The sequence below is a fragment of the Paroedura picta genome, chromosome 3 (assembly GCF_049243985.1).
Source record: "Paroedura picta isolate Pp20150507F chromosome 3, Ppicta_v3.0, whole genome shotgun sequence".
Classification (NCBI taxonomy): domain Eukaryota; kingdom Metazoa; phylum Chordata; class Lepidosauria; order Squamata; family Gekkonidae; genus Paroedura; species Paroedura picta.
This window is the reverse complement of record NC_135371.1, coordinates 564,834-588,711: the sequence shown is the minus strand read 5'-3', so window position 1 is coordinate 588,711 and position 23,878 is coordinate 564,834. Positions and strand designations below refer to the sequence as shown.

The 23,878-nt window shown below is 57.3% G+C and overlaps 2 protein-coding genes across 3 annotated transcripts in view; both read left to right on the top strand.

Moving 5' to 3' along the window:
- Positions 1-22,760, top strand: part of LOC143833794 (uncharacterized) — a 32,878-nt gene extending 10,118 nt beyond the window's left edge. The window contains exons 14-25 of the mRNA XM_077330019.1: positions 9,654-9,732; positions 9,794-10,291; positions 11,378-11,492; positions 12,406-12,536; positions 13,708-13,913; positions 15,718-15,915; positions 16,960-17,088; positions 18,368-18,556; positions 19,105-19,278; positions 20,217-20,376; positions 21,405-21,541; positions 22,569-22,760. Coding sequence (XP_077186134.1) covers positions 9,654-9,732; positions 9,794-10,291; positions 11,378-11,492; positions 12,406-12,536; positions 13,708-13,913; positions 15,718-15,915; positions 16,960-17,088; positions 18,368-18,556; positions 19,105-19,278; positions 20,217-20,376; positions 21,405-21,541; positions 22,569-22,760 — 2,208 coding nt within the window. The remainder of the gene's footprint in view (positions 1-9,653; positions 9,733-9,793; positions 10,292-11,377; positions 11,493-12,405; positions 12,537-13,707; positions 13,914-15,717; positions 15,916-16,959; positions 17,089-18,367; positions 18,557-19,104; positions 19,279-20,216; positions 20,377-21,404; positions 21,542-22,568) is intronic.
- Positions 8-4,266, top strand: PSMB8 (proteasome 20S subunit beta 8). Of its 2 annotated transcripts, none has more exons than XM_077330699.1 (6): positions 8-523; positions 1,325-1,472; positions 2,586-2,697; positions 3,010-3,139; positions 3,730-3,934; positions 4,085-4,266. In XM_077330699.1, the coding sequence occupies exons 1-6, from the start codon at positions 374-376 to the stop codon at positions 4,171-4,173; spliced, it is 834 nt and encodes a 277-aa protein (XP_077186814.1). In that variant the 5' UTR covers positions 8-373; the 3' UTR covers positions 4,174-4,266. The 2 variants fall into 2 exon arrangements, with proteins under 2 accessions (XP_077186814.1, XP_077186815.1); XM_077330700.1 differs by lacking the exon at positions 8-523 and adding an exon at positions 547-705.
- Positions 22,761-23,878: the final 1,118 nt, after the last annotated feature.

Here is a 23,878-nt window from a genome sequence, read left to right as displayed (position 1 = left end):
CGGCGCAAATGCGAAGTGCAGGAAAAATCCCCCGGGGGGGGGGAGGGCTGCAGACCCCCCGGGCGTCCTTCTGGCCCCGCGCAAACTTAGGCCTGGGAGGGAAGGAGGAGCGGCGGGGGGGGGGGGTTCTTCCACTGCTCCAGGGCGACAAGCCCCCCTCCGCCCCATGAGTCCCTGGCCGATCCCTGCGCTGTCCAGCCGCTGCTGACCTCGGGCGGCCCTGGGACTGCAAGACCCCAACCCTTCCAGCTGGAGCCGCCCGGTGCGCCCCTCTGCTTTCGGAGCCCCTCCGCCCTCTGCTGGGGTTGGAGGGCTAGGAAAGTCCTTCCCGTCTTCACGGTGATCTCCTCCCCCACGACCTCTGCAGTGAAGGATGGCGACGTCGGGCTCCAAGCCCTGCGGAGGTCTGGCAAAGGGGGACTCCCCCTCGAAAAAGGCCAGCTGCGGTCTCCCCCGGCGGCGGCGGCGGGAGCCTTTGAAAGGCGTCTCCCGGGCGCCCTCCCGTTCGGGGGCGGAGAGGCGGGTAGGGGCGGGCGGCGCCGCTTTCGCTTTCGCATTCGCTTCGCTTCGCGCGGGCTGGGCAGGATGGCGCTGGAGGCGGTGTGCGGGCTGGGCGGCCTCGGGGGGTCCCGGCGGGCGGGGGGCGTCGCGCACTACTCCTTCGGGGCGGGGGAGGCCCGCCTCGCCGTCCCCCCCGGCAGGCAGGTGAGTCCGGATCCCGGCCAGACCGAGTCACAAGAGAGCCCCTGAGCATGTGCAGAGCCTTTCCCGCGCCCTGCCCCCGTGGCTGCCGGGGAAGCAGAGCTGCCCCTCCCGGGAGGGATTTCCTGGAGGTTTGGGGGGGGGGGCTTCGGCAGGGCGTAAAGCTGCACTCCGCTCACCATTTTCTCTAAAGTCCGGAGACCCCATGCAATTCTGGGGGGGTTGCCAGTTCTAGCCTGGAGGTTGGCAACCTTTGATTCTCTGGCTAGCATCTGCATTCCAGTACTGTGCTTTGCATAGCCCCCGAACTCCTTGCCAGGCCTTGGGCAGTGAGGGAAGAGGCTGTCCCAGAGCATCTGCAGAGAGTTTTTCCTTTCAGCACTTCCAGGAGGAACAGGATCAAAGAGCAGGGCTTCTGGGTGGACTTGAACTCAGAACCGCCTGTGCCAGGAGCTGGATGCCCAGAGGGAGCCCCCCCCCCACTGCCCTCTCCAGCCCAATTGGCAGACAGTGGAGGGGTGAAGGGGGGTCCCCAGAGGAAAGGAGGGGGCTGGGCGTTATCCCGGGGGCAAAATTACATGCCTTTGCTGTTGGCTTCTCCCATCCCCCCCCCCCCTTCCAGCCCTCTGAGTTCCTGCAGTCCCTCAGTGAGGGCAGGGGAGACGGGCACCGGATCGAGCTGGCTCACGGGACCACCACCCTGGCCTTCAAGTTCCAGCAAGGGGTCATCGTGGCCACCGACTCGCGGGCTTCGGCCGGCAACTATATCTGTGAGTCCTCCTGCCCCCCTCTTCTCCCTCCAACGGCCCCCTTCCAATGTGCTGCTGTCAACTACAGAACAGTTTTGCAGGTTTTTGGAACTCTGCGGAAACCTGCCACACCTGTTTGACTCAACGCGGCAAAACTCTTGGAGCCGGAGTCTCCAGCTTGGTTCCCGCCAACACTTTGCCTCAGACCCCCCAAGGGGCAGCCAGGGGGCCCCTTGTGCAGCTGGGCATCTGGTGGGCTGCAAGAGTCCCCTCTGACTGGCACAGTTCCGCAGGGCCTGCAAGGCAGAGCTCTTCCGCCAGGCATAGGGGGGGGGGTGGCAAAGCGGACATCTCCCCTCTATCGACCCGTGGCCCCGCCCATCCCGCCCGGCCACCTCCTTATTTCTCCACCGGCTCCCAATTCAGCCGGCCTTTGGGAAAGTTTTTAACCACCTCTGTTCGGTGCTCTGCAGAAGAACTGCTGCGGTTTTGACCGATGTCACTTTAAAACTAGTTTAACCTTATATTTTATTGTCTGAACTGCGGTTAAAACAACCAACTACTCTGTACACCACCCTGAGCCGGCTTGTCAAGAGGGTGGTCTGAAAATGTAATAAATAAGTAAATAATATATAAGATTAAAAGGTGGCAGTCTTACTATCACAGACAGATGGATGATAGACAGATGGAGAGCTGGGTGGGCGGGCGGATGGACGGACGGACGGGGGGCACCTCACTCCCTGACCATTTGTGCTTGGCTCCACCTCCCTTGGCAGCCATTTTGTGGTAGCACCCACCCACCCACCCACCCACCCACCCACGTGTCAAAATCCCAGAGGTGCCCACAGGGGCCAGAAGGTTGAGGTCCCCCCACCTGAAACTCTCTGAAGCCCCCCCCCCCCTTCTTCCTTCCACAGCGTGGCATTCCTTAGTCTGGCTGTCATTTTTGGATACATTTGTTACACGTGATTCGCCCTCCTTGGGGAGTTATTCTGGATTATCACATAAGCCTCCTCGAGAGCCATTTTTCTTAGCCTAAAATCAGCATCCCCTTCTCAGGTGGGGTCGTTGCTCAGGGGGGTCTTTGACTGGGTTCGGGTTCACCCTTCTTGTCTCCCCTCCCCCCCCCCACAGCCACCCTGCTCTTCAACAAGGTGATCGAGATCAACCCCTACCTGCTGGGCACCATGTCCGGGAGTGCGGCCGACTGCCAGTACTGGGAGCGCCTCCTGGCCAAGCACTGCAGGTGGGTCTGTGTTCGACTGAGGCCTTGGAGGGTCTGCCTTTTGCAGAGGAAAGAGAAGCCCCAGGCGTACTGCTGGGGCCCACTGGCCCGATGCCCCCCCCCACGCACCTGCCCTGCCCCCGTTCTTCCCCATGCCACTCACTGTCCAGATTTTTTGCAGGGGGGGCAGGAGGGTGGTGCCCAGTGGTGGAGAGGAGGGCTGGAGGGGGCGCTTCTGGGGGGGGGGGATGGAGGCCCTCCACCCCCCCCCCCAAATCTGGCACCGACCTTGCTTGGATGGCCGCTCTCTCCCTGCCCCTCCCCCTCCTCCAGGCTGTATTACCTGCGCAACAAGGAGCGGATCAGCGTCTCGGCCGCCTCCAAGCTGCTGGCCAACATGCTGGCCGAGTACCGGGGGATGGGCCTCTCGGTGGGCAGCATGCTGTGCGGGTGGGACAAAAAGGTACACGCGGCCCCCCTGGGGGGAGGGGAGAAAGGGAGTCCTGTGGACAAGGAGGGAGCAGCGAGGCTGAAAAGAGGGTGGGCATGGGGGGTTGGGTGGGGGGGAGACACTGGGGAGATGGGGGCTCTTTGCTTGCCCTCCGGCGGGTGGGGAGCATGGGCGTTTTGGGCCCTCCAGCCTAGCCAGAGCTCCCCCTTCCAAGGGCACCCATAGATTCCATGGGGTCTGAGAATCCCACCCCCTTATCGGCAGAAGCCCTTCAGTTAATAGCTGCAAGGCAGGCTGAAATCCAACAGAGGCAGCCTTTGGTCAGGATGCAGCCGATGGCAAAGATACAGCTAAGGGCAGAGCCCCGTCCACTAGGGATGGACAGCTCTGGTTTGTGCGCTGGACCCCCCGTGGCCCCACCAGCAGTGGCCCAAGCCAGGGATGGACGGGCGTGTGTCTAAGCCAGGGACGGACGGGCATGTCTACAGCACAGGGTTATGGAGGAGGGAGTCAGTTTCTGAGGAGAAGAGCTGCTGTTCTTCGGAGATCCGAGGTCACAGCTCCCCTCCCTCCCTCCCTCCCTCCCTCCCAATCATCTTCAGGGCCCAGGCCTTTACTACATCGATGACAACGGGGTCCGTCTGTCGGGCCCCCTCTTTTCCACGGGAAGTGGGAACACTTACGCCTACGGGGTGCTGGACAGCGGATACCGCCCCGACCTCAGCGTGGAAGAGGCCTACGACCTGGGCCGGCGGGCCATCTCTTATGCCACCCACCGGGACGCCTACTCCGGAGGGGTGGTGAACAGTAAGTTCTCTTGGCCCTAGCCCTTGAGCTGCTTCGGCCTCTTTCCTTCTCACTCATCTCAGACCTAGAAGCGTGTGGCTGTCTGGTGAGAGCCTGCGCAGGTTTTGCACATTTTACACTGATGGTGTGGTGTCTGCCTTTGCCCTGCAGTGTATCACATGAAGGAAGACGGCTGGATCCGGGTCGGACGCACCGACGTCGCTGGGCTGCTGGACCAGTATGGCGAGGCCAAGAAATGAGATGCGACGGACCACAAACTCCGTTCTGTGACACTCAGGGCTGGAGGGAAAAGGGAAGGGGGTCTCGTGACAATAAAGAGGCCCTGGACATTTCGCGCCTTGGGCTCTGGTCTGTGATTCCAGGAGTCTGTTCCGAAGGGTTGGGAGGCTCAGTCAAGCTACAGGCCTGATTTGGGCCCAGGGTCACATTAGAAACCGAGACGACTTTTGGGGATAGAAGGTATCCAGAGCGCGAGAGCCTTTCGGCAGGTATGAGACAGATCCTTGGAAATTTCAGCAGCTGAATTCTGATGCAGTTCCACCCCCCTTTCAAGAAACAAGGGGGTCCAGGGGCCATTCAAAAAATGCTCAGTCATGTTGTGAGGGAATGATTTGCATGGAATTCACTGCCAGAGGATGTGGTGATGGCCACAGGCACATCAAGGAGGGTCCCTCCAGCCCAGCCTCCCGTCTCACCCAGGGGCCAGCCAGTTCCTCTGCAGGGCCAGCGACAGGGCAGAGAGGCCGAGGCCTTCCCCTGAGAAGACCCTCAGAAGAGCCCTGCTGGGTCAGACCAGGGAGGGTCCCTCCAGCCCAGCCTCCCGTCTCACCCAGGGGCCAGCCAGTTCCTCTGCAGGGCCAGCCACAGGGCAGAGAGGCCGAGGCCTTCCCCTGAGAAGACCCTCAGAAGAGCCCTGCAGGGTCAGGCCAGGGAGGGTCCCTCCAGCCCAGCCTCCCGTCTCACCCAGGGGCCAGCCAGTTCCTCTGCAGGGCCAGCCACAGGGCAGAGAGGCCGAGGCCTTCCCCTGAGAAGACCCTCAGAAGAGCCCTGCAGGGTCAGGCCAGGGAGGGTCCCTCCAGTCCAGCCTCCCGTCTCACCCAGGGGCCAGCCAGTTCCTCTGCAGAGCCAGCCACAGGGCAGAGAGGCCGAGGCCTTCCCCTGAGAAGACCCTCAGAAGAGCCCTGCTGGGTCAGGCTAGGGAGGGTCCCTCCAGTCCAGCCTCCTTCCTCACCCAGGGGCCAGACAGTTCCTCTACAGGGCCAGCCGCAGGGCAGAGAGGCCGAGGCCTTCCCCTGAGAAGACCCTCAGAAGAGCCCTGCTGGGTCAGGCCAGGGAGGGCCCCTCCAGTCCAGCCTCCCATCTCACCCAGGGGCCAGCCAGTTCCTCTGCAGGGCCAGCCACAGGGCAGAGAGGCCGAGGCCTTCCCCTGAGAAGACCCTCAGAAGAGCCCTGCTGGGTCAGTCCAGGGAGGGTCCCTCCAGTCCAGCCTCCCGTCTCACCCAGGGGCCAGCCAGTTCCTCTGCAGGGCCAGCCACAGGGCAGAGAGGCCGAGGCCTTGCCCTGAGAAGACCCTCAGAAGAGCCCTGCTGGGTCAGGCCAGGGAGGGTCCCTCCAGTCCAGCCTCCCATCCCACCCAGGGGCCAGCCAGTTCCTCTGCAGGGCCAGCCACAGGGCAGAGAGGCCGAGGCCTTGCCCTGAGAAGACCCTCAGAAGAGCCCTGCTGGGTCAGGCCAGGGAGGGCCCCTCCAGTCCAGCCTCCCATCTCACCCAGGGGCCAGCCAGTTCCTCTGCAGGGCCAGCCACAGGGCAGAGAGGCCGAGGCCTTGCCCTGAGAAGACCCTCAGAAGAGCCCTGCTGGGTCAGGCCAGGGAGGGTCCCTCCAGTCCAGCCTCCCATCCCACCCAGGGGCCAGCCAGTTCCTCTGCAGGGCCAGCCCCGAGGAGAGAGGCCGAGGCCTTGCCCTGAGAAGACCCTCAGAAGAGCCCTGCTGGGTCAGGCCAGGGAGGGCCCCTCCAGTCCAGCCTCCCATCTCACCCAGGGGCCAGCCAGTTCCTCTGCAGGGCCAGCCACAGGGCAGAGAGGCCGAGGCCTTCCCCTGAGAAGACCCTCAGAAGAGCCCTGCTGGGTCAGTCCAGGGAGGGTCCCTCCAGTCCAGCCTCCCGTCTCACCCAGGGGCCAGCCAGTTCCTCTGCAGGGCCAGCCACAATGCAGAGAGGCCGAGGCCTTGCCCTGAGAAGACCCTCAGAAGAGCCCTGCTGGGTCAGTCCAGGGAGGGTCCCTCCAGTCCAGCCTCCCGTCTCACCCAGGGGCCAGCCAGTTCCTCTGCAGGGCCAGCCACAGGGCAGAGAGGCTGAGGCCTTCCCCTGAGAAGACCCTCAGAAGAGCCCTGCTGGGTCAGGCCAGGGAGGGCCCCTCCAGTCCAGCCTCCCATCTCACCCAGGGGCCAGCCAGTTCCTCTGGAGGACTAATACCAAGGTAGAGAGGTTTTTCCCGATGCTGCCTCCTGGCTCTGGGATTCTGAGCTTGACTGCTTCTACATTTGGAGCCTCCCCTACGTCACTATGGTCTGACCCAGCAGGGCCCAGAGAGGCTTTCCGGCCTTGGCATGACCACACGACTCCAGCACTTGGGTGAAAACAGCCCGTGGAGAGGCTCTGCGGAAGCCCCTCCTCCCGTTGGCCCTCCATCTCACTGGGTCAGCTGCCAGCTGCATCCCCCTGCCCCAGTTCTCTTGGGGTCCCTCCTCAGGAGCCGAAGGGCCAGCGAGTTGACGGTCTCCCCGAGGAGAGAATCAGCCAAATGTTGCGTTCAGTTTTGTGGTTTGCAGGAGTGGAAGACTTCCGTGGGACGCCTGCCTTCTGTGCTTTGCATGCCCAGAGAAACTGACCAAGAGGAGATTCCTGACAGACGCAAGGAAATGCTCCCTGACTTGACTGGAGTCTGCTGCCAGAGGAGGCAGTGATGGCCACGGGGAGAAGGAGGAGATGCTTCCCTTATGTTCTTAGAGAACAAAATTTGAGTCCAAGGGCACCTTGAGGACCAACAGTGTTTAATTCCCAGTTTAAGTGTTTCTGTGTGTGCTCACTTCGTCCGGGACTCTGCATTGGCAGACCCCACCTGGAGTCCTGCGGGCACCTCTGGAGGCCTCGCTTCAAAAAGGAGGTGGGCAAGATGGAGAGGGGGCAGAGGAGAGCGAGGAGGGGGATCTAGGGGAGCCTGGGGACCAAGCCCTGGGAGGAAAGGTGGAGGGACCTGGAGATGGACAGCCAGGAGAAGAGCAGGCTGAGCTGAGAGGAGACAGGATGGGCACGCTTGAAGTACTTGAAAGGCAGGGAAAGGGTCCTGTTGGCAGCAGAGGGGGGGACCCACAGGAACGACCTTAAACTACGTGTAGAACAGTACTGGTTAGATATTGGGAGGGGGATGGCAGAGTCAGAGTAGTTCAGCAGTGGAATAGGCTGCCTAAGGAGGTAAGGGGCTCCCCCTCACTGGTGGTCTTCAAGCAGCGGCTGGACAGATCCTTCTCTTGGATGCTTGAGGCTGATCCTGCACTGAGCAGGGGGTGGGACTAGATGGCCTCCGTGGCCCTTCCCACTCTAGGATTCTAGGAGTCCAGTTCAGCAGTGGAAGGGGCTGCCTAAGGAGGTGGGGGGCTCCCCCTCACTGGCCATCTTCAAGCAGCGGCTGTACAGATCCTTCTCCTGGATGCTGGAGGCTGATCCTGCACTGAGCAGGGGGTGGACTAGATGGCCTTCATGGCCCCTTCCCACTCTGGGATTCTAGGAGTAGTTCAGCAGTGGAATGGGCTGCCTAAGGAGGTAGGGAGCTCCCCCTCACTGGCCATCTTCAGGCAGCGGCTGGACAGATCCTTCTCCTGTATGCTGGAGGCTGATCCTGCACTGAGCAGGGAGTGGGACTAGATATCCTCCATGTCTCCTTCCCCCTCTAGGATTCTTGATTCTTGATTCTTTGCTGACCCCGATGTTTCCTGAGTGGGGCCCGGGCTCCCTCTTGTGGCCCGCTGAGGAAGTGCAGCCGTGAGGGCGAGGGGCGGGGCGGGGGCCGGAGTTCCCCTTCGAAAGCGAAAGTAGCGTGATCGACCCCGTTTTCGGCCCGCCGCGCTCCGTTCGTGCTGAGGGTGCGAGCGAGTAAGTCGTGGCTTGGGGAGCAGAAGGCGGCGCAAGAGGGCTATGGGGGGGCTACGGGGGGTATTGCATGGCGCAGGGGGGGGGGGGCGCGTGCCGGTGTCCTGTTCTCGGAACGGAGGGGTGGGTGCTTTTTTTTTTGGGGGGGGGTCTCCAATACTGGATCCCGGACAGGCTGCGGCGCCTCCTCGCCGTCTGCAAGAATCCTTCGCGCTCCGCATCTCGCTGCGTCGCCTCCTCTCCAGAGGGCAGATGCAAACCCTTCGGGGGGGGGACGAGGGGGGGCGCGACTGCGGCTGACTCGGCTGAGGAAGAAGAAGGGTCTTAACGGGGCTTAGAATCACCTACCCTTCCTCTGCCCAGCACAGACACCCTTCGAGGGAGGTCGGGCTGAGAAAGCTCTGATAGAACTGCCCTGCGAGGACAGCTGTGAAAGAACTGTGACTGGCCCAAGGAGGACGGGGGAGGGGGGAATTAAAACCCGTTCTCCATCTTAGAACCCACCACTCTTAACCACTCCGCCACGCTGGCTCTAAATCCGAGAGAGATCCAGACGGTTGTTGTGGGTTGCGTTGCCAACAGTGGTCTGGTCGTTCTAGTCCCTGACAGTTCTCCAGCGGCTGTGGCCGGACGGCATCTTTGGAGGGAGGACACGAGATCAGAATCTCTCTGTGCTAAGGCGTGATGCGTGTGAAATAGTTGCTGGGCAATTTATGTATTTACTTGTCATATTCCTGTCTCATCTGGTAGCCTCCCAAGGGGTGGGCTGGAGCTAGGCAGGTGTTTTCCTGTGTCTGGCTGGAGTTCATTAGCAAATCCATTAGGAAGAATTTTTCCTGTGTCTGGACAGTTCATTAGCAAGTCTAGGGATTAAAACTACTAGACCATGGCCACCCAGCCCAGAAAACCGACAATAGGGATTCGATTTTGGGCTGTAAAAACCTCCAGCTATTCCAAGATCCAAGCCTGCCCTTCCGGTTCCTTCTTGTGCCTGTTTTACCGAGGAGGCAGGATGAGGGACTGGGTCCCTGGGAATGGGTGGCCCACAACGCGTTTCCTCCACGAAGAGTTCTCTCCTGCCTGCTTCCTGCTGCACTTTCTGTGTGCTTCAGACAGCGCACAGGGAAATATATCCCCTGAATGAATCCCCTCCCCCAGGATGGAGGGGCTGGGGAAGATCCTCCCCCCTTGCTGGGAGAAAGGATTCTTTGTGGGGTCGGGAGTTACAGAGGAGGGGAAAGAGGATTCTTCCCACCCCAAGGCAAGCCAGCAAGGGCCCCTTTCTGCTCAGGGGAATCCAGGGCCGTCCTCTCGGGGCAAGGAGCCCAGTTGCAAGAGCCAGCCGGTCATTTGTCCACCCGAAAAGGGGGCGTGGATCTGTTGACTGGATTATCCTCTGCTGACAGGGAAAGGTCGGCAGTGATGCTGGGCAACCCTTGAAAGATTTCGTTGTCAGAATCCGGCCATAGTGGCCAGATACGGAGCTGGTGTGAGCAGGCCCTGTGTCATCGGAGGGAGCCCTCTCCCTGGCTGCCTCTCTGGCTCCCTCTTTCTCAAAGTTCTTCTGCCCCCAGGGAGGCCCTCGCAGGAGCGTCACCCAGGCCCGAGACGTGACCCAGCGCTCTCTCCCTCCGGAACGCGGGGCGGAAGCGAGTCTGTCCGGGACTCTTTGGGGGCCTAGAAAGGCTAACGTCCCACTTTCCTCTCCCCACAGATCCCGCCCCCATGGCCCTCCCTGCTGCCTTCTGCTCCGCTGCCCTCCTGCTCCTGTGTGACGTCGCCCTCCTCTCCGTGCTGGACCAGTGGCGGCCCTCCCTGCCCCCCCTGTGGGTCCAGGTGGCGTGGCTGGAGGCAGGGCTGCGCCTGATGGTTCTCTTGGGGGCCCGGGGGCTGCTCTCTCTGGCCTGGCCCCCGCAGGCCCCTCCTGCGGCCCTGGTGACCCTGAGTCTCTTGCCCGCCCTTTACACCTCCGTGGGGCGCTGGTTCGGAGACCCCCCTCTTCTGCTCTCCTCTGCCCCCTGCTCCTGGTTGCTGCTGGGCTATGGGGCCGTGGGTCTGGCCTGCATCACTTGGGGGGCTCTGGAGCGGGGGGGCAGCCACGGAGAAACCAAGGAAGAAGACCGGGCCACGCTCCAGAGGCTGCTGAGGCTGTTCCGTCCGGATGGCCCCTACCTGGGTGGCGCATTTGTGTGCCTCGCTATGGCGGTGATTGGTGAGTGCGCACAGGGTGCACTTTTGGTACAAGGACGCATGAAACGGCCTGAGGCCGAATTGCACTCCATCCACGTATGGTCTTCTGGGACTGGCACCAGAGCTCTCCGGGGTCTCAGGCAGAGAGAGGTCTGCCCCACCCCCTTAGTGCCCGAGTCCTTCCACCCGGAGAGGCTGCCGGGGACTGAACCAGGGACCTTCCGCAGGTCCAGCAGAGGCTCCGCCCCTCCCCATGCGCAGGTCCTGGTGAATCTCGGAGGGGCAGGGGGGCAGGGGGGGTCCACGTGCACGATTTCACTCAATCAGATTGGATTGTTTGGGGCAAGATAATGGCGGGAAAAGGCAATCGCGGGCTGATTTGCTGAATGGGTCTTGCGGCTCCGGCTGCAGAAGGAAAGATGTTTGCATTTCCTCAGCCGTTTCCCCTCCGTTTCCTTTGCCCCTCCCAGTTGCCATTCTCCCCCTCCCAAACTGGAATTGGAACTGTGCTCAGGGGTGGCCAAACTGCGGTTCTCCAGACGTCCGTAGACTACAATTACCATGAGCCCCTGCCAATTCCTAGCCTTCAGTGTTGTTGTTTTTTAAGGGCATGTCTATCCATTTTCATTGAGGCGTTGTGGGGGAAAGTGTCTTTCCTTATAGCTCAGCTACTAAAAGAGACAGATACTCAATTTTTGAATTTAGAATTGTAGAATACTGGAGTTGGAAGAGGCCAAACAGGCCATCTTGTCCAACCCCTGCTCAGAAAAAGAGAAAGACCCCTGTTTAAAAAAATGAAAGCAGGAAACTGGGTGACCAGGGCAGCAGGAGGTCACCATGTTATTGCATGGCAGAGATTTCTCAGTCTCTCCTTTTTAAAATGTACCCAAGATATGTGTGTGAGCCTGGGGGAGGGGAGGGAAGGGTGGCTGCAGGGACAGAAAAGGAAGCTGGAAAAGCACATTTTTGTGTCCACGGAGAATCCAAAATTGCTTTGTTTATGATCTTTTTGGAAACAGCTGATCTCCCTCCCCCCCCCCCCGATTCCTTCCTCTGTGGTTAACGTGTTGCCTCTGCCTCCTCCTTTTCCTCCTCCTCCTCTGCCCAGGCGAAACGTTCATCCCCTACTATACGGGCCGCGTGATTGACATCCTGGGCCAGAAATACAACTCTGAGGCCTTTTCGGACGCCATCTTCCTCGTCTGCCTGGTGTCCCTGGGCAGGTGAGACCCCCCCCCCCTGCAACATTCCCTCCAATACCTTTAAAGCGTCAGAACTAAAGATGGATTCTGGTGCACGGGAGAACTTGGACAGAGCGGTGGCCAGTCGTCATCCAAGGAGGTCGCGCCCTCCCTCCGCAACCCCTCCATTTGTGTCCCTCCCCTCCCGGCCAGGGGGACTGGAAGGCCCTGCCCCGTTTCTCAACCAAAGTACCACGAAGGCCCCTCGATGGCATCGTGGGATGGGGGGTTTCCAAATGGCGGCTGGGGAGCGCCCTCCCTCCCTCCCTCCCTGTGCCTGCAGTTTCCAGCTCCAAATAAAGAGGAAAGGGGAAGTTCTTGAAAACTTAAACATAATATTTACCCTTATTAGGGCAGGTTGACCCACCCCCTCCCTCCCAAAGTGGCCAATGCTAGGCCTGGAGGAGGCAGGAAGGGGAGGGCCCCGGCCATTTAAATCTTTGCGGGCTGAGACTCCTGTCGCTTCTGGGAGGTGTGGCCAGCTGACACCACTTCCTGGTACCTCACAGCCTGGAAAATATTTCATGGCCAAAAGGCTGGTATAGCCAGGCAGCACAAGGCAGCCAATGGACGGATGGAGGGAAACCCCCTTGGGTTACAGGAGAAGGACCAGAGAGGGCAGCCCCAGGGGGTTGTGGGGAGGGTCATAGGGCTGCTGTGCTACGCTGTGAGCCAGCTCTGGCCACTGAGGCAGCCGGGCTCCTTTGGAATGCTGCTGGTCAGTTTGGTCCTTTTTTGGGCAGTGGTGCAGGAGGACTCTGTGGCACTTTACGGGCTCTCAGAAGGGTCGAGGCTCAACTCTGTGGAAAGGCACCCTGTGTATCTCGAGTGACCTGTTCCCTGGAAGATGCATCCTTATGGAGACCCCCTACCCCTGCTCTTGTGCCCTTTTCAGCTCTTTGTTTGCCGGCTGCCGTGGGGGTCTCTTCATGCTCACCTTGTCCCGGATGAACGTCCGGATCCGCGGCCTGCTCTTCTCTTCTCTGGTGCGGCAGGATCTGGCCTTCTTCCAGGAGGTGAAAACAGGTGAGGCGCCCCGGAATGACCCCTTGAGGCCTGTTTTCACCATCCAGCCGTTCTGTCACATCTCTGCTGCTGTTGTAATTCACCGTTTCCTGGAGGCGTTTGTCTTTCACTCCACCCACCACCCTTCCTCCAAACACCACCGTCAGTTTGTGGTTCGCTCAGAGTTTTCGTTTCACAGCTGGGAGGACTGGAGATTGGCCACCATTGGTCACAAATGGCCACCAAGTTGTTCCCTCTTCCCCTGTGATGAAGTAGGAAAAGGGCCAAAATGGCTGTTTGGCAGATTTCATTTTATATTATTTATTCATTGGCCATAATTTCCCATTTCCCCTGTCCTCTGAGGAATAGAAGGCAATAAACAAGTCCTTTCTGATTTTTGCAGTTTTCTCGGGTTGTGGGGCTGCTAGTTTTTGTTCCTTTTGCCTGAATCTGTGGATGGTATCTTCAGAGGTCTGTCACAGCAAGATGGGCATCTCACTGCTACAGAGAGATACAGGGAGAAACCCATCTTGCTGTGACAGACCTCTGAATGTAGTGGGACTATAGGGTTTAATGGTTCTTAGTGACCCTCCGGGCATTGGAAAGGAAAGCTATCCTGTTTGAGAAAAAGTGTTAAGTATCACCAAATTAGGGGAAATGTATGCAATTTGATGAGTTGTAAGTTCCTGGGGAACCTATTGTCCTAAATTATACATCACCCTGGGGTGGAGGAGGTTGCCAGCCAGCCATTCCTTCCCACAGGCTTGCCCTGGAGACTTGCCTCTGGCTGGCATCCCTGTTCTGTGTCCTGTCTGGGACAGATGATCTGGCTGACATCTGTTGCAGTGACATATTTGGCCATTCAGTGTATGCCAATTAATACCTGAATTGATACAGTAGGAGGGGTATTCATGGGTTTCTGTCCATAAACTGCCCCTCAATGAGAGGAGGAGTCTGCCTGCCTCTATCAGGTGGATGGATCTTGATGTCTGGGGGTCACCCACAGATTTAGCCAAACTGCAGTGGAGAGAACACTTAAGGGACAATTCCTGACCTTTGGCCACCTACCTCTGCCCAAGTGGATCATCCTTATCCTGCCAGTCTTCCTCTTTGCCCCACTGGACCTGACCCTGCTCTGATTGTCCAAGAAGGTCTTCTGGTTCCTACCAGAGTCCTCCTCCTTGTCTTGCAGGGGAACTGACCTCCCGCCTCTCCAAAGACACAACAATGATGAGCCGGTCTGTGCCGGCCAACACCAACATCTTCTTGCGCTCCCTGATCAACACCGTCTGGCTGTACGGCTTCATGGTCGGCCTCTCGCCGCGCCTGACTCTGCTGACCCTCGTTGAGACACCTCTCATGATGGCCCTCCAGAGGGTCTATGACACTCGTCACCAGGTGTGCAGCTGGGGGGCAGTTGGGAGGGGGGCAGAACTGGTTTGGGAATTTGGGCAGTGTGGGGTTTGGGAGAGCCTGGGTTCAATCCACAGCTCAACTAGGGAAGTTTGCTGGGTGATCTCGGGCCTGTTGCTGTCTCTCAATGTGGCCTGCTTTCCAGGGCTGTTGTGAGAAGATAGAAGAGGGTTGAATTAATATTGAGGGGGAGAATCCTGTATGCCTGGAAGGGTAGATTCAGATCTGGAAGTACTACACAGCTCTGAAAGATGTATCCATATAGGGCCAGAACCAATGCGATGAAATTAATTCAGAAGAAATTCCGTCTAGATATCTGGAAGAGGTTCCTGACAGTCAGAGTGGTTTCTCAGTGGAGCAGGCTTCCTCGGGAGGTGGTGGGTTCTCCATCTTTGGAGATTTTTAAACAGCCATCTGATGGAGAGGCTGATTCTGTGAAGGCTCAAGTGGGTGGCAGGTGACAGTGGGTGAGCGAGAGGGTTGGGAATGTCCTGCAGAGTGCAGGGGGTTGGACTAGATGACCCAGCAGGCCCCTTCCAACTCTGTGATTCTGTGATTCCTCTTCAAACTACACAGTCCCAACTCTCCGTAGTCCAGATATCAGCCACACTTCACAGATTGGGGTTCAGGTGGAAGTTCTTGACCACAGCATCATTCTGTGATTCTATGTGAAGCCGCAAGGCCACTGGCCAAGTCAGGTGGACGAGAGGGTTGGATGCATTGAAGGGGGCCGAGGGGGCCTTTTGAAAGCCATGGCAACAGTGTGTGTGAATTCCAAAGGCATTTAAAAGGCTCACGGTCCCTTTAAATGCCTTCTCCAGGTTGAGAGTTCACTCTGGCGGCAGGTAAAGGGACTGAGAGCCGTTTAAATGCACTTTAACTACAGCTATTTGGTGGTCCCCAAAATCCCGAGGTGTGCATACACATGGAAGCTTACAGGCAGGATTAAACTCTGCTGGTCTTCGAGGTGCCCCTGCTGGACGCAGACTTTGTCCTCTTGCTTCAGACGAACACGGTGACACACCTGAATTTGTAAGATCCACCTTGAGGCCCCAGGAGAAAGCGGGGTTTGTTTATTATTATTTTTTATTGATTATATTTATATACCGCCCTCCCCGGGGGCTCAGGGCGGTTTACATAATAACATAATAACAATACAAGGAACAGTCTATAGAACATTTGATAACCGTGCAATAATAACTGATAATTGTAAACATATAACAGTATAGTGGTGTAACCAATAAACAATACAACAGTGCAACAATACAAACAGGTCCAGAGTGTACAGGTGGTGTCCTGAGGGGGGGGTCGGGGGAAGCAGGGGCCCTTCGGTCGCTGTTGGTTCTGTCTGGTCTCAGCCAAATGCCTGGCGGAGGAGCTCCTCCTTGCAGGCCCTGCGGAACTATTTAAGTTTGGTGATGGTGATATAAATGCTGCAAGTTAAATGGAATCCTGGGACTTCCTTTGTGCTGATCCACAGACACCCCCTCCCCAAAAAATATTCTGTAAAACAGAGAGAGAGAGAGAGAGAGAGAGAGAGAGAGAGAGAGAGAGAGAGAGAGAGAGAAGTGATATTGGATCAGACTGTGGCTACAGCACACCTAGGATTGCATACTCGGAGTGACAGTGGCTTTCCAAAGTCTCTGGCTGAGGTCTTTCGCGCCATCTGTTACCTGCATGTTAAAACTGGAGACGGTGGGGATTGAACCGGGGACCTTCTGTGGACCCTCCACTTCTGAGGCACACCTGATAGCATACCTTTGGCCCTGTGGCCCTCTCTCCTCTCCAGGCTTTACTGCGGGGCATCCAGGACTCCCTGGCGCACTCTGGGGAGGTGGTGCGTGAAACACTCTCATCCATTAAGACGGTGCGCAGCTTTGCCACAGAGGGGGAGGAGTCCAGGCGCTACGATGCGGCCCTGGCCAAGACCCGGCAGCTCAAGAACCAGCGAGATCTGGAGCGGACGCTGTATCTGCTCATCCGGCGGGTGAGTCCCAGGGGGAAACAAACCAACAAGAATAGCAGTGGAATTCCTTTATGTGAGGGCTGTACCACTTTAGGGGCCCAAATAAAACTTCTTCTCCTTTAAAATTGGGAATCCCACCAAATGCAGATCATATGGCCTTTTATTTGAATTATTTGAATATACCACATCAATGCAGAGTTTTTTCTCTCGCTAGATTGGCCATCAGCAATTTTGTCAGGGAGATTTTTTTACAATCCTGTATTCAGAAACTGTCCTGGTGGAACGAAGTGTGTCAAAACTAGATCTCGTGTTTCTTTCTATTGTCCTTTTCATGCAAATATCCATTTTAAACATTTAAGGCCCCTTTTAGCAGACGAGAATGGACTTTCTGATCCGTCTGAGGTTCCGTCCCTTCTGATATTTCCTGATAATGTGGCGAATTTCTGGCGGTTGGCCACGAGGCGGCCCCCACAAGAGGCCATGGCATGATTTCTTCTTCTTCTTAATATTGTCTTTATTCCCAAAATAACCTATTTAGTTTTAGTGTCTTAGTTATACTTTTGTATTTAATTTGATGAATATTTTAATGTTTTACGTGCTGTTAAAGGGCTGATTGATTGACTTTGGGGATGGGTGGGCTTTCCTTTTGCGCTGCATTCCTCTCTAGGGGTGCAGAATCCAGAGCAGGTTTCAGGAATGCTTGGATGCTTTAGGATGCTTAGGGCTGATCCTGCATTGGGCAGAGGGTTGGACTAGATGGCCTACATGGCCCCTTCCAACTCTGTGATTCTATGATTCTGTGAATCCTCAAATTTTGTAGGGAAAGGCAAGGAAGCTCCTTGTGGACACCTGCCTTGGCCTGCAGAGGGACGGGCTGAGCAGGTGTGCTGGGTGCAGAAGGAAGCCTATGGGGCAGGCTGTGCAGGACTCAAAGTTCAGCCCCCCAACAGCCTTTTGCTTGACCCTGTGGTTTGGGAGCCACGCGTCACCCTTCCCTGAGGTGGGCTCTGCACTGAGGGAAGGGAGACCCAACCATTAATGTTTCCTTCCTCTCCATCTTGGCAGGTCCTCTGCCTGGGCCTTCAGCTCCTCGTCTTGCACAGCGGGTACCAGCAGATCCAGGCCGGCCTGCTCTCCAAGGGGGACCTGATCTCCTTCATCCTCTACCAAGGGAACGTGGGGGAGCACGTACAGGTAGGTCACCCTCCCCAACCACCAGGTGGCAGCTAGAGACCCCCCCCCCTCCGCGGTATTACAGTTGAACCAAGATCTGTTCCTCCGGAGAAAATGGCTGCTCTGGAGGAGAGGACTCTATGGTATTTGACCGCTTCCTCCCTCTGCCGGTTCCACCCCCAAATTCTCCAGGATTTGCTCAGTCGAGAGTTGGCAACCCTACTGATGATAATGGTCTCTTGGCAACCTGGTTTGAGGGAACTGAGGCAGGCTGGCCGAGCAAATGGGCATTTTAAACTCTTGCATGTTCTGCACATTAAAGAACATCAACGATAGGATTCCAGTTTAGGGGGATTTTTGCTGCTTCGACGCATGTTCTTGGGATCCCCAACCTTTTGGAGCCCGTGACCCCTAACCTAGCATGGAGGACCCAGCCTCAAGAATGGTTGCTACAAAATGGCTGCCACAGAAGGTGAAGCCAACCACAAAATGGCTGCCACCGCTTCCCTCCAGTCACGCAGGGAAGATCCCGGTGCTGTGGGAGCAGCTGCCACAAAAGCAACATTTTAAAAAATCTGCCCGTCAAATCTCCAGTGACCAATCAGAAGCCTTGCTGGGCAGAAGCTCCACCCACTGAAGGATGTCCATTAGCCTTGTGGGATCCGTGGGGATCATGTTGGGGACCCCAATACATGTTACAGTTTTGTTCATGTTGAACCTGGAGTCACGGTGAGATCCAGATCCCAGCAAATAAAATGATCCCTTTCCATAACTTCTAGCCCCTGACCCAAAGCCACTGCCTCGAAATCACTGCCTCTGCTTTTGCCAATGGAGGCTCAGTGGCCTGGCGTCTGCTTGGCATGCAGGTGGTCCCGGGTTCAATCCCCTGCTGCCTCTCCAGTGAAAGAAATCTGGTAGGAGGAGGAGGACCTGTGCTGCAGGCCCTGGAGAGCGGCTGCCCGTCTGACCAACACCGTCTGCGGCCGGGCAAGGACGTCTTGTGCTCTCACCGTGTTGCCTCTGTCGATGCTACCCAAGAAAGCATTCGCCGCCTTTCCCGGCTAGCAGAGGTCATGCTGGCATTCTGGGCTGGGCAGCTGCGACGGTCCATCTGCTGTGGTTGATTTGGGGGCTGGTGTGGCACTTCCGTCAACTGAAATGTTTCTGAGGAACGCTGCCCATCTCTGGTTTCCTGCTCACACGTTCTCTCTGCCAGCAATCCGTTCAGCCCTCTTACTGCCTTCCTCTTCCCCTTCCTGACTCTTCTCTTCTTTCTGTCTCCCCCCCCCCCAAAAAAAAGACCCTGGTGCACATGTACGGAGACCTTCTGAGCAACGTGGGGGCTGCCAAGAAGGTGTTTGAGTACCTCTACCGAGAGCCGGGGGTCCGCACAGATGGGACGTGGGCCCCCGCAGTCCCGCGAGGCTGCGTCTCCTTCCGAAACGTCTCCTTCTGCTACCCGTCTCGTCCGGACATCCAGGTCTTGAAGGTACTCTGTGTCCTAGGAACAGGCCCCTGTCTTGGTTTGGAAGGAGACGCACTCAACATGCCTTCTAGAGAGACTGGGCTTCTGGGGATGTGCAGAGTGCTTTCCTACCTAACCTTCCCCAACCCTCAGCGCTATTACTAATGTCCCATGTGAAGGAGAAGGTGGGGAGGGGCTATGGTGGCTCAGGGGCAGAACATCTGCTTGGGATGCAGAAGGTCCCCGGTTCAATCCTCGGCAGCATCTCCAGTTGAAAGAACCAGGCCGGAGGGGGTGGGAAAGACCTCACCTGAGGCCCTGGTCTGAGTAGACAGCACTGACTTTGGTGGGCCAATGGTCTGATTCATTATAAACCACCCCCCCTTTGCGTGTTCCCATTTGTGGGGCTGCAAGGAGATTTCCAGCTGTGACCTGCAGGCCCAACAGGGCCGGTCGAAAGGAGGCTCATTTGAGGACTTGGTCCCTCCTCGCTGTCTTTGGCCGGGCCCTTTGCTTCACCCCCGTTGCCTGCGGAGGTGTCCCTCCTACAGTGCTTGCCTCCCCTGCCCTAGGACGTCTCCTTCGAGCTCCACCCTGGGGAGGTGACCGCCTTGGTGGGCCTGAACGGCAGTGGGAAGAGCACCTGCGTGGCCCTGCTGGAGCGGTTCTACGAGCCCCAATCCGGGGAGATCCTGCTGGACGGGGCCCCCATCCACGAGTACCAGCACAAATACCTGCACAGCCAGGTGAGGGGGGGCAGCTCCCATCTGGGGATCCGGAAGCCATTTCATGCGTATCCCAAGTGAGCCGGGGATGGATCTCGGCTGGGAGAGGGAAGAGAGTCCTCTTAAGAGAACCCTGCGGGGATGTTGAGGTCATTTCCCTCAAGGCCCTGAGAATCTTTGACTTATTAAATGGCTATTAAAAAACGGACAGGGCATTTCCCTCCAGCCCTGTTGGGAACCTTGTCAAGAACAATCTTACTTGCCTAGTTCCTTGTTGACACCTGATTTGTTCTTTTTTTTTTTTAAGTATAACTGAATTTTCAGTTTTTCTACTGCAATCCTTGCAGGGCTTGGTGATCTGCTAAAACTGCTGTGCTTGGCGTGAAACGGCTGGGTTGGTGGCCGGCAGCCTCATCTTCTGGCTACTCTGTTGGCTTTCTTTGAAAACTTTCCTGGGGAGGAACTGAAAGCAGCTTGCCCATATAAACAGGACAATGCTAAAAACCAAAATTAAAACAGGACAAATAATAAAACCATCTTAAAAGCCATAAAAGGTCAGAATTTAAAAACTCCAGTTAGAACTGCCAAGGAATAAAAACCAAACCAGTCAAATACAGTCTTGATTACGAGTCCCCATCCGGGAAGGGTGTCAAAGTTGAGTCTGGGGGCTCCTTTAAGACCAACAAAGCTGATTTCTGGGGGTTATGTTTTTGCCTCTGAAGAAGTGTTTCCACACACAAGAGCGTCTACCCAGAATAACCATAGCAGTCTTAGGGGTGCCCCCAGACTCCATCTTCATTCCGGCAATTGTTCATTGTTTTGGTCTGAAATCCGGCATCTGGGAAATGGCATTTGCAGGTTGACAGTTTTTCTTTCCAGAAGGGGGCGGGAGGAATTTCAGAAGTGGATTTTAAAAGCCAAGCAGCCGCAGGGTGATATTCCCGGGGTGTCGCCTGCAGGTGGCGCTGGTGAGCCAGGAGCCCATCCTGTTCTCGGGGTCCATCCGGGACAATATCGCCTACGGGGTGGATGGCTGCGGAGAGGAAGACGTGATCCAGGCGGCGAAAGACGCCAACGCCTTCGAGTTCATCCAGGAGCTGGAAGGAGGGTTTGATGCAGGTACCTGCCAAAGCTGGTTTCTCCCTTGTCCCCACCCCCACCCCCACCCCCACCCCGCCTGCAACCTTTGCTTGCCTTCCAGAGCAGTGGTTCTCAGCCTGGGGGTCGGGACCCCTTTGGGGGTCGGGTAATCTTTTCACTGGGGTCGCGGCAGGGCGAGTATCTTAGTCGGGGAGGGGGGGCGGCACTGCCACGGTTGCCACTCCCCCTGCAGGCGCCCCCGCTCAGCCGCCAGCCGCTCCAGCAGTGCCTCCAGCACAGTGCCGTCTCCCGCCAGGCGCTCCAGGGGGCAGGACAAGAGGCAAAAAGACAAACAATTTATATACAATCATGAAGGAATGGATCTTCATGCCGTTGGTCCGTTTCGGTGTAGTTTCTGCGAAAGAAGACTGGCATCATTTGAGGGTTGGGGTCACCCCGACGGGAGGAACTGGACTAAAGGGTCGTGGCATTAGGAAGGTGGGGAGCGGAGCTCCAGGAGATCCCGTCCTCTGCTGCCCACAGAGCCCTTCCCTCTCTAGTACAGCTGTGGGGCCCTGAATGGCAAAGCTGCTGCCCTGAAATGGGCATCCCTCACTGAGTAATAGTGGCATAGCCCCCCCCACCCCCTGCCCCCCAGGTCCCTTCCTCTTTTGCCGGCGCATGAAGCTGCCTCCCCTTTGGTCCATCAAGGTCAGTATTGCCTTCTCAGACAGGCAGGAGTTCTCCAGGGTCTCAGGTCTTCCCCTTCCCCTCCTGCCTGGTCCTTTCAACCAGAGCTGCTGGGGATTGAACCAGAGACCTTCTGCATGCCAAGCAGAGGCTCTGCCACTGAGCCACAGCCTCTCCCAAACACGGGATGTCCCGTTACAGGTGCTAAGTGGATTTGGGGGATCCAGGGTCCACCTTCTCCACACGCATCTCTCCCACCCATTTCCAGTCCCCCCTTCTGGATTTCTAAGCCGCTCAACCCCTCCCCCACCCCCGAATTGTCAGGAACAAATCACATCTCGGCCCTCATCTCTTTTCTCCCCCTTGCTTCCCTGCAGATGTGGGTGAGAAGGGGGGCCAGATGTCCGTGGGGCAGAAGCAGCGCCTGGCAATTGCCCGAGCGCTCGTCCGGAAGCCGAAGGTCTTGATCCTGGACGAAGCCACCAATGCCTTGGATGTGGAGGCTGAAGCAGCAGTGAGTCCGAGGGGGCAGCACGATTCACACTCGCCACTGGGCAGGGCTAGAGGAGAGCGGGGGGGGGAGGGGAGTGGTTTAGCCTTGGATCCTGGCCTTGGCACCAAGCTCCTTTCCTGGACTAATCATTGCAGCTTGCGAAATGAGAGTTCCTCTGAGCGCGTGCAGAGCTCCTTCCCTACAGTGTTCACAGACACCGATGACAAGGGTCCTGGTGCGGTCTGTGGTGAAATGGCTGCAAGAAAAGGCAATTTAGGTCTGAGAGGAGGGAGAGGCCCGGGATTCGTTCCCCATCCAGCACTTCCGTTTGCCCCGAGGATTTTCCTTCTCAGGTTTCTAAAAACAAACTCTGTGCATGCCGAGTGTTCAGGGTGTGATCAAAAAGCATGTGGTGCACCAGTTCTTTTATGAATTGTTCGGTTTCTAAGGATATTTATTTCCCATCATTCCTCCTGGCTCAGGACACGGCTACCCATTTGAATAACAATAATAACAACAACATTCCTAATAACGTCAACAGTTGGTCACCCGCAAAGTAGTCCCTCCTTGCACGGTCGAAGGCCTCGGGGCTGGAGTCACCTGGCTGTTGTGGTCTCCCGGGCTCCGTGGCCCACGTGGTCTGGCCCTCGTGGTCCCTGACGTTTCGCCAGGAGCTGCAGCCGGCATCTTCAGAGGTAGGACACAGCAAGATGGGGAGCTCTCCCTGCCAAAGTCTGGCCTGAGCGCTCCCCCTCTTGCCGTGTCCTGCCTCTGAAGACGCTAAGTGGCAAAACGTCCGGGACTAAAAGGACCAACCACCGCAGCCCGGGAGAGACACAGCATCCCTCCTCCTCACTTCATTCTTCCGTGGCCTTTTTACATTCTGGTTTAATGTGGAAACGTTCTGACGTCTGCCACTTTGGAAACCATATTTGGGTGGAAAGGCGGTCTAGAAATGGGGAAGGAGAGGACTCGTGCCAGAATACAGCCGGGGCTCCCCAAATCTCCCCCGCTCTGACTCCGGGCTGTTCTCTGTTTCATCTGCCAGATCCAGAAGTCGGTGTTCGGCATCCGAGGGCGGGCCGTGCTGGTGATCGCTCACCGCATGCAGACCGTGGAGCGCGCCCACAAGATCCTGGTGCTGGAAGGCGGGAAGGTGGTGGAGGAGGGGACCCACGAGGAGCTGATGGGCCGGAGGGGGCCCTACCACCGACTGGTGCAGAAGAACTGGGCCCAGTAATTGGGGGAGGGGAGGGGGCACCGGCCAGACTGACCCATTTGGGGCTGTGAAGTTTACACGGACCAGGAAACGCAGCTTGGACAAGAAAAGCGAGTGCCCTCCTTGAGTCACAAAGGGGCACTTGTGCGACCAAAAGAGATTGTGCAGCGCTTAGGACTCCTGGGCAAGGGGGGGGACAGACAATTCCCCAGCCCCCCCCCGCTCCTCCGTGGTTAATGGCTTTTGTTTTTTTGTATTAGTGCTAGTGGGACATAAATGACGTAGGTAAACTGTGAGTGTCTTTGGGGTAAAGCAATGATGGGCATGAATTTTGAGGGGGGAGGGGGCTGTGGGGGGAGGAAACCCCCCCTCCTTGGGAAAAACAAAGACAAAAGAGGCAATAAGTTGCTGAAGCTGCTGACGTCCTTGTGGGGAGGGAAGGGGGGGGGTATGGGATAGGCCGGAAGAGAAGTAGGTTGGGGGCTTGGGAGGAAGACCCCCAGGGAGGGTGCCCAGATGACAGACCCCCTTTGCCTCTCGCCTGCCCTGACTGCACTTTGCCTACGAGGCCTTCTGGAGTTCTGGGGTTTGGGCACTGGGGGGGGGGTGGAGGGGCCACTGGCCTGACCCAGCAGGGCTGTTGTTCTGCTCTCAGCTCATCTACTTCCAGTATAGTTTTGAGACGGCTATAAAGGAACAAACATTTTAGCCAAACGATGTAAAACTGCTACTCCCGCTGCGACTGTCAAAGCTTTTCCTGAAGCTACAAGCCGGGCGCTGAACACGGGATTGGAAGGGGGGATTTCCCAAGGACTTTGGACAGGGACACTCCACACCACGTGTGTGCACGTGCACAAGCACACACAGGAAATGCATCGCAGACCCTACCTCGGGTGCAAATTCTTCTCCCCCCCCCAGCACATGAGAGGCAAAAGCCCCCTTTTCCCTCCAATAATTACCAAAATGCCCCCCCAGGAAGAGAACAACTGGCCCCAGGAGAAAGAGGGGCAGCCCCCCCTCCCCTCAGAACAAAATTAAACCAAAATGCTCAGTCAGACCAAGAACCCTCATTTGGGTCAGCTTTTGGGAGTCATTTCTACTGACACCTCAAGAGAAAATTGGACAGGGAAGTTTTATGG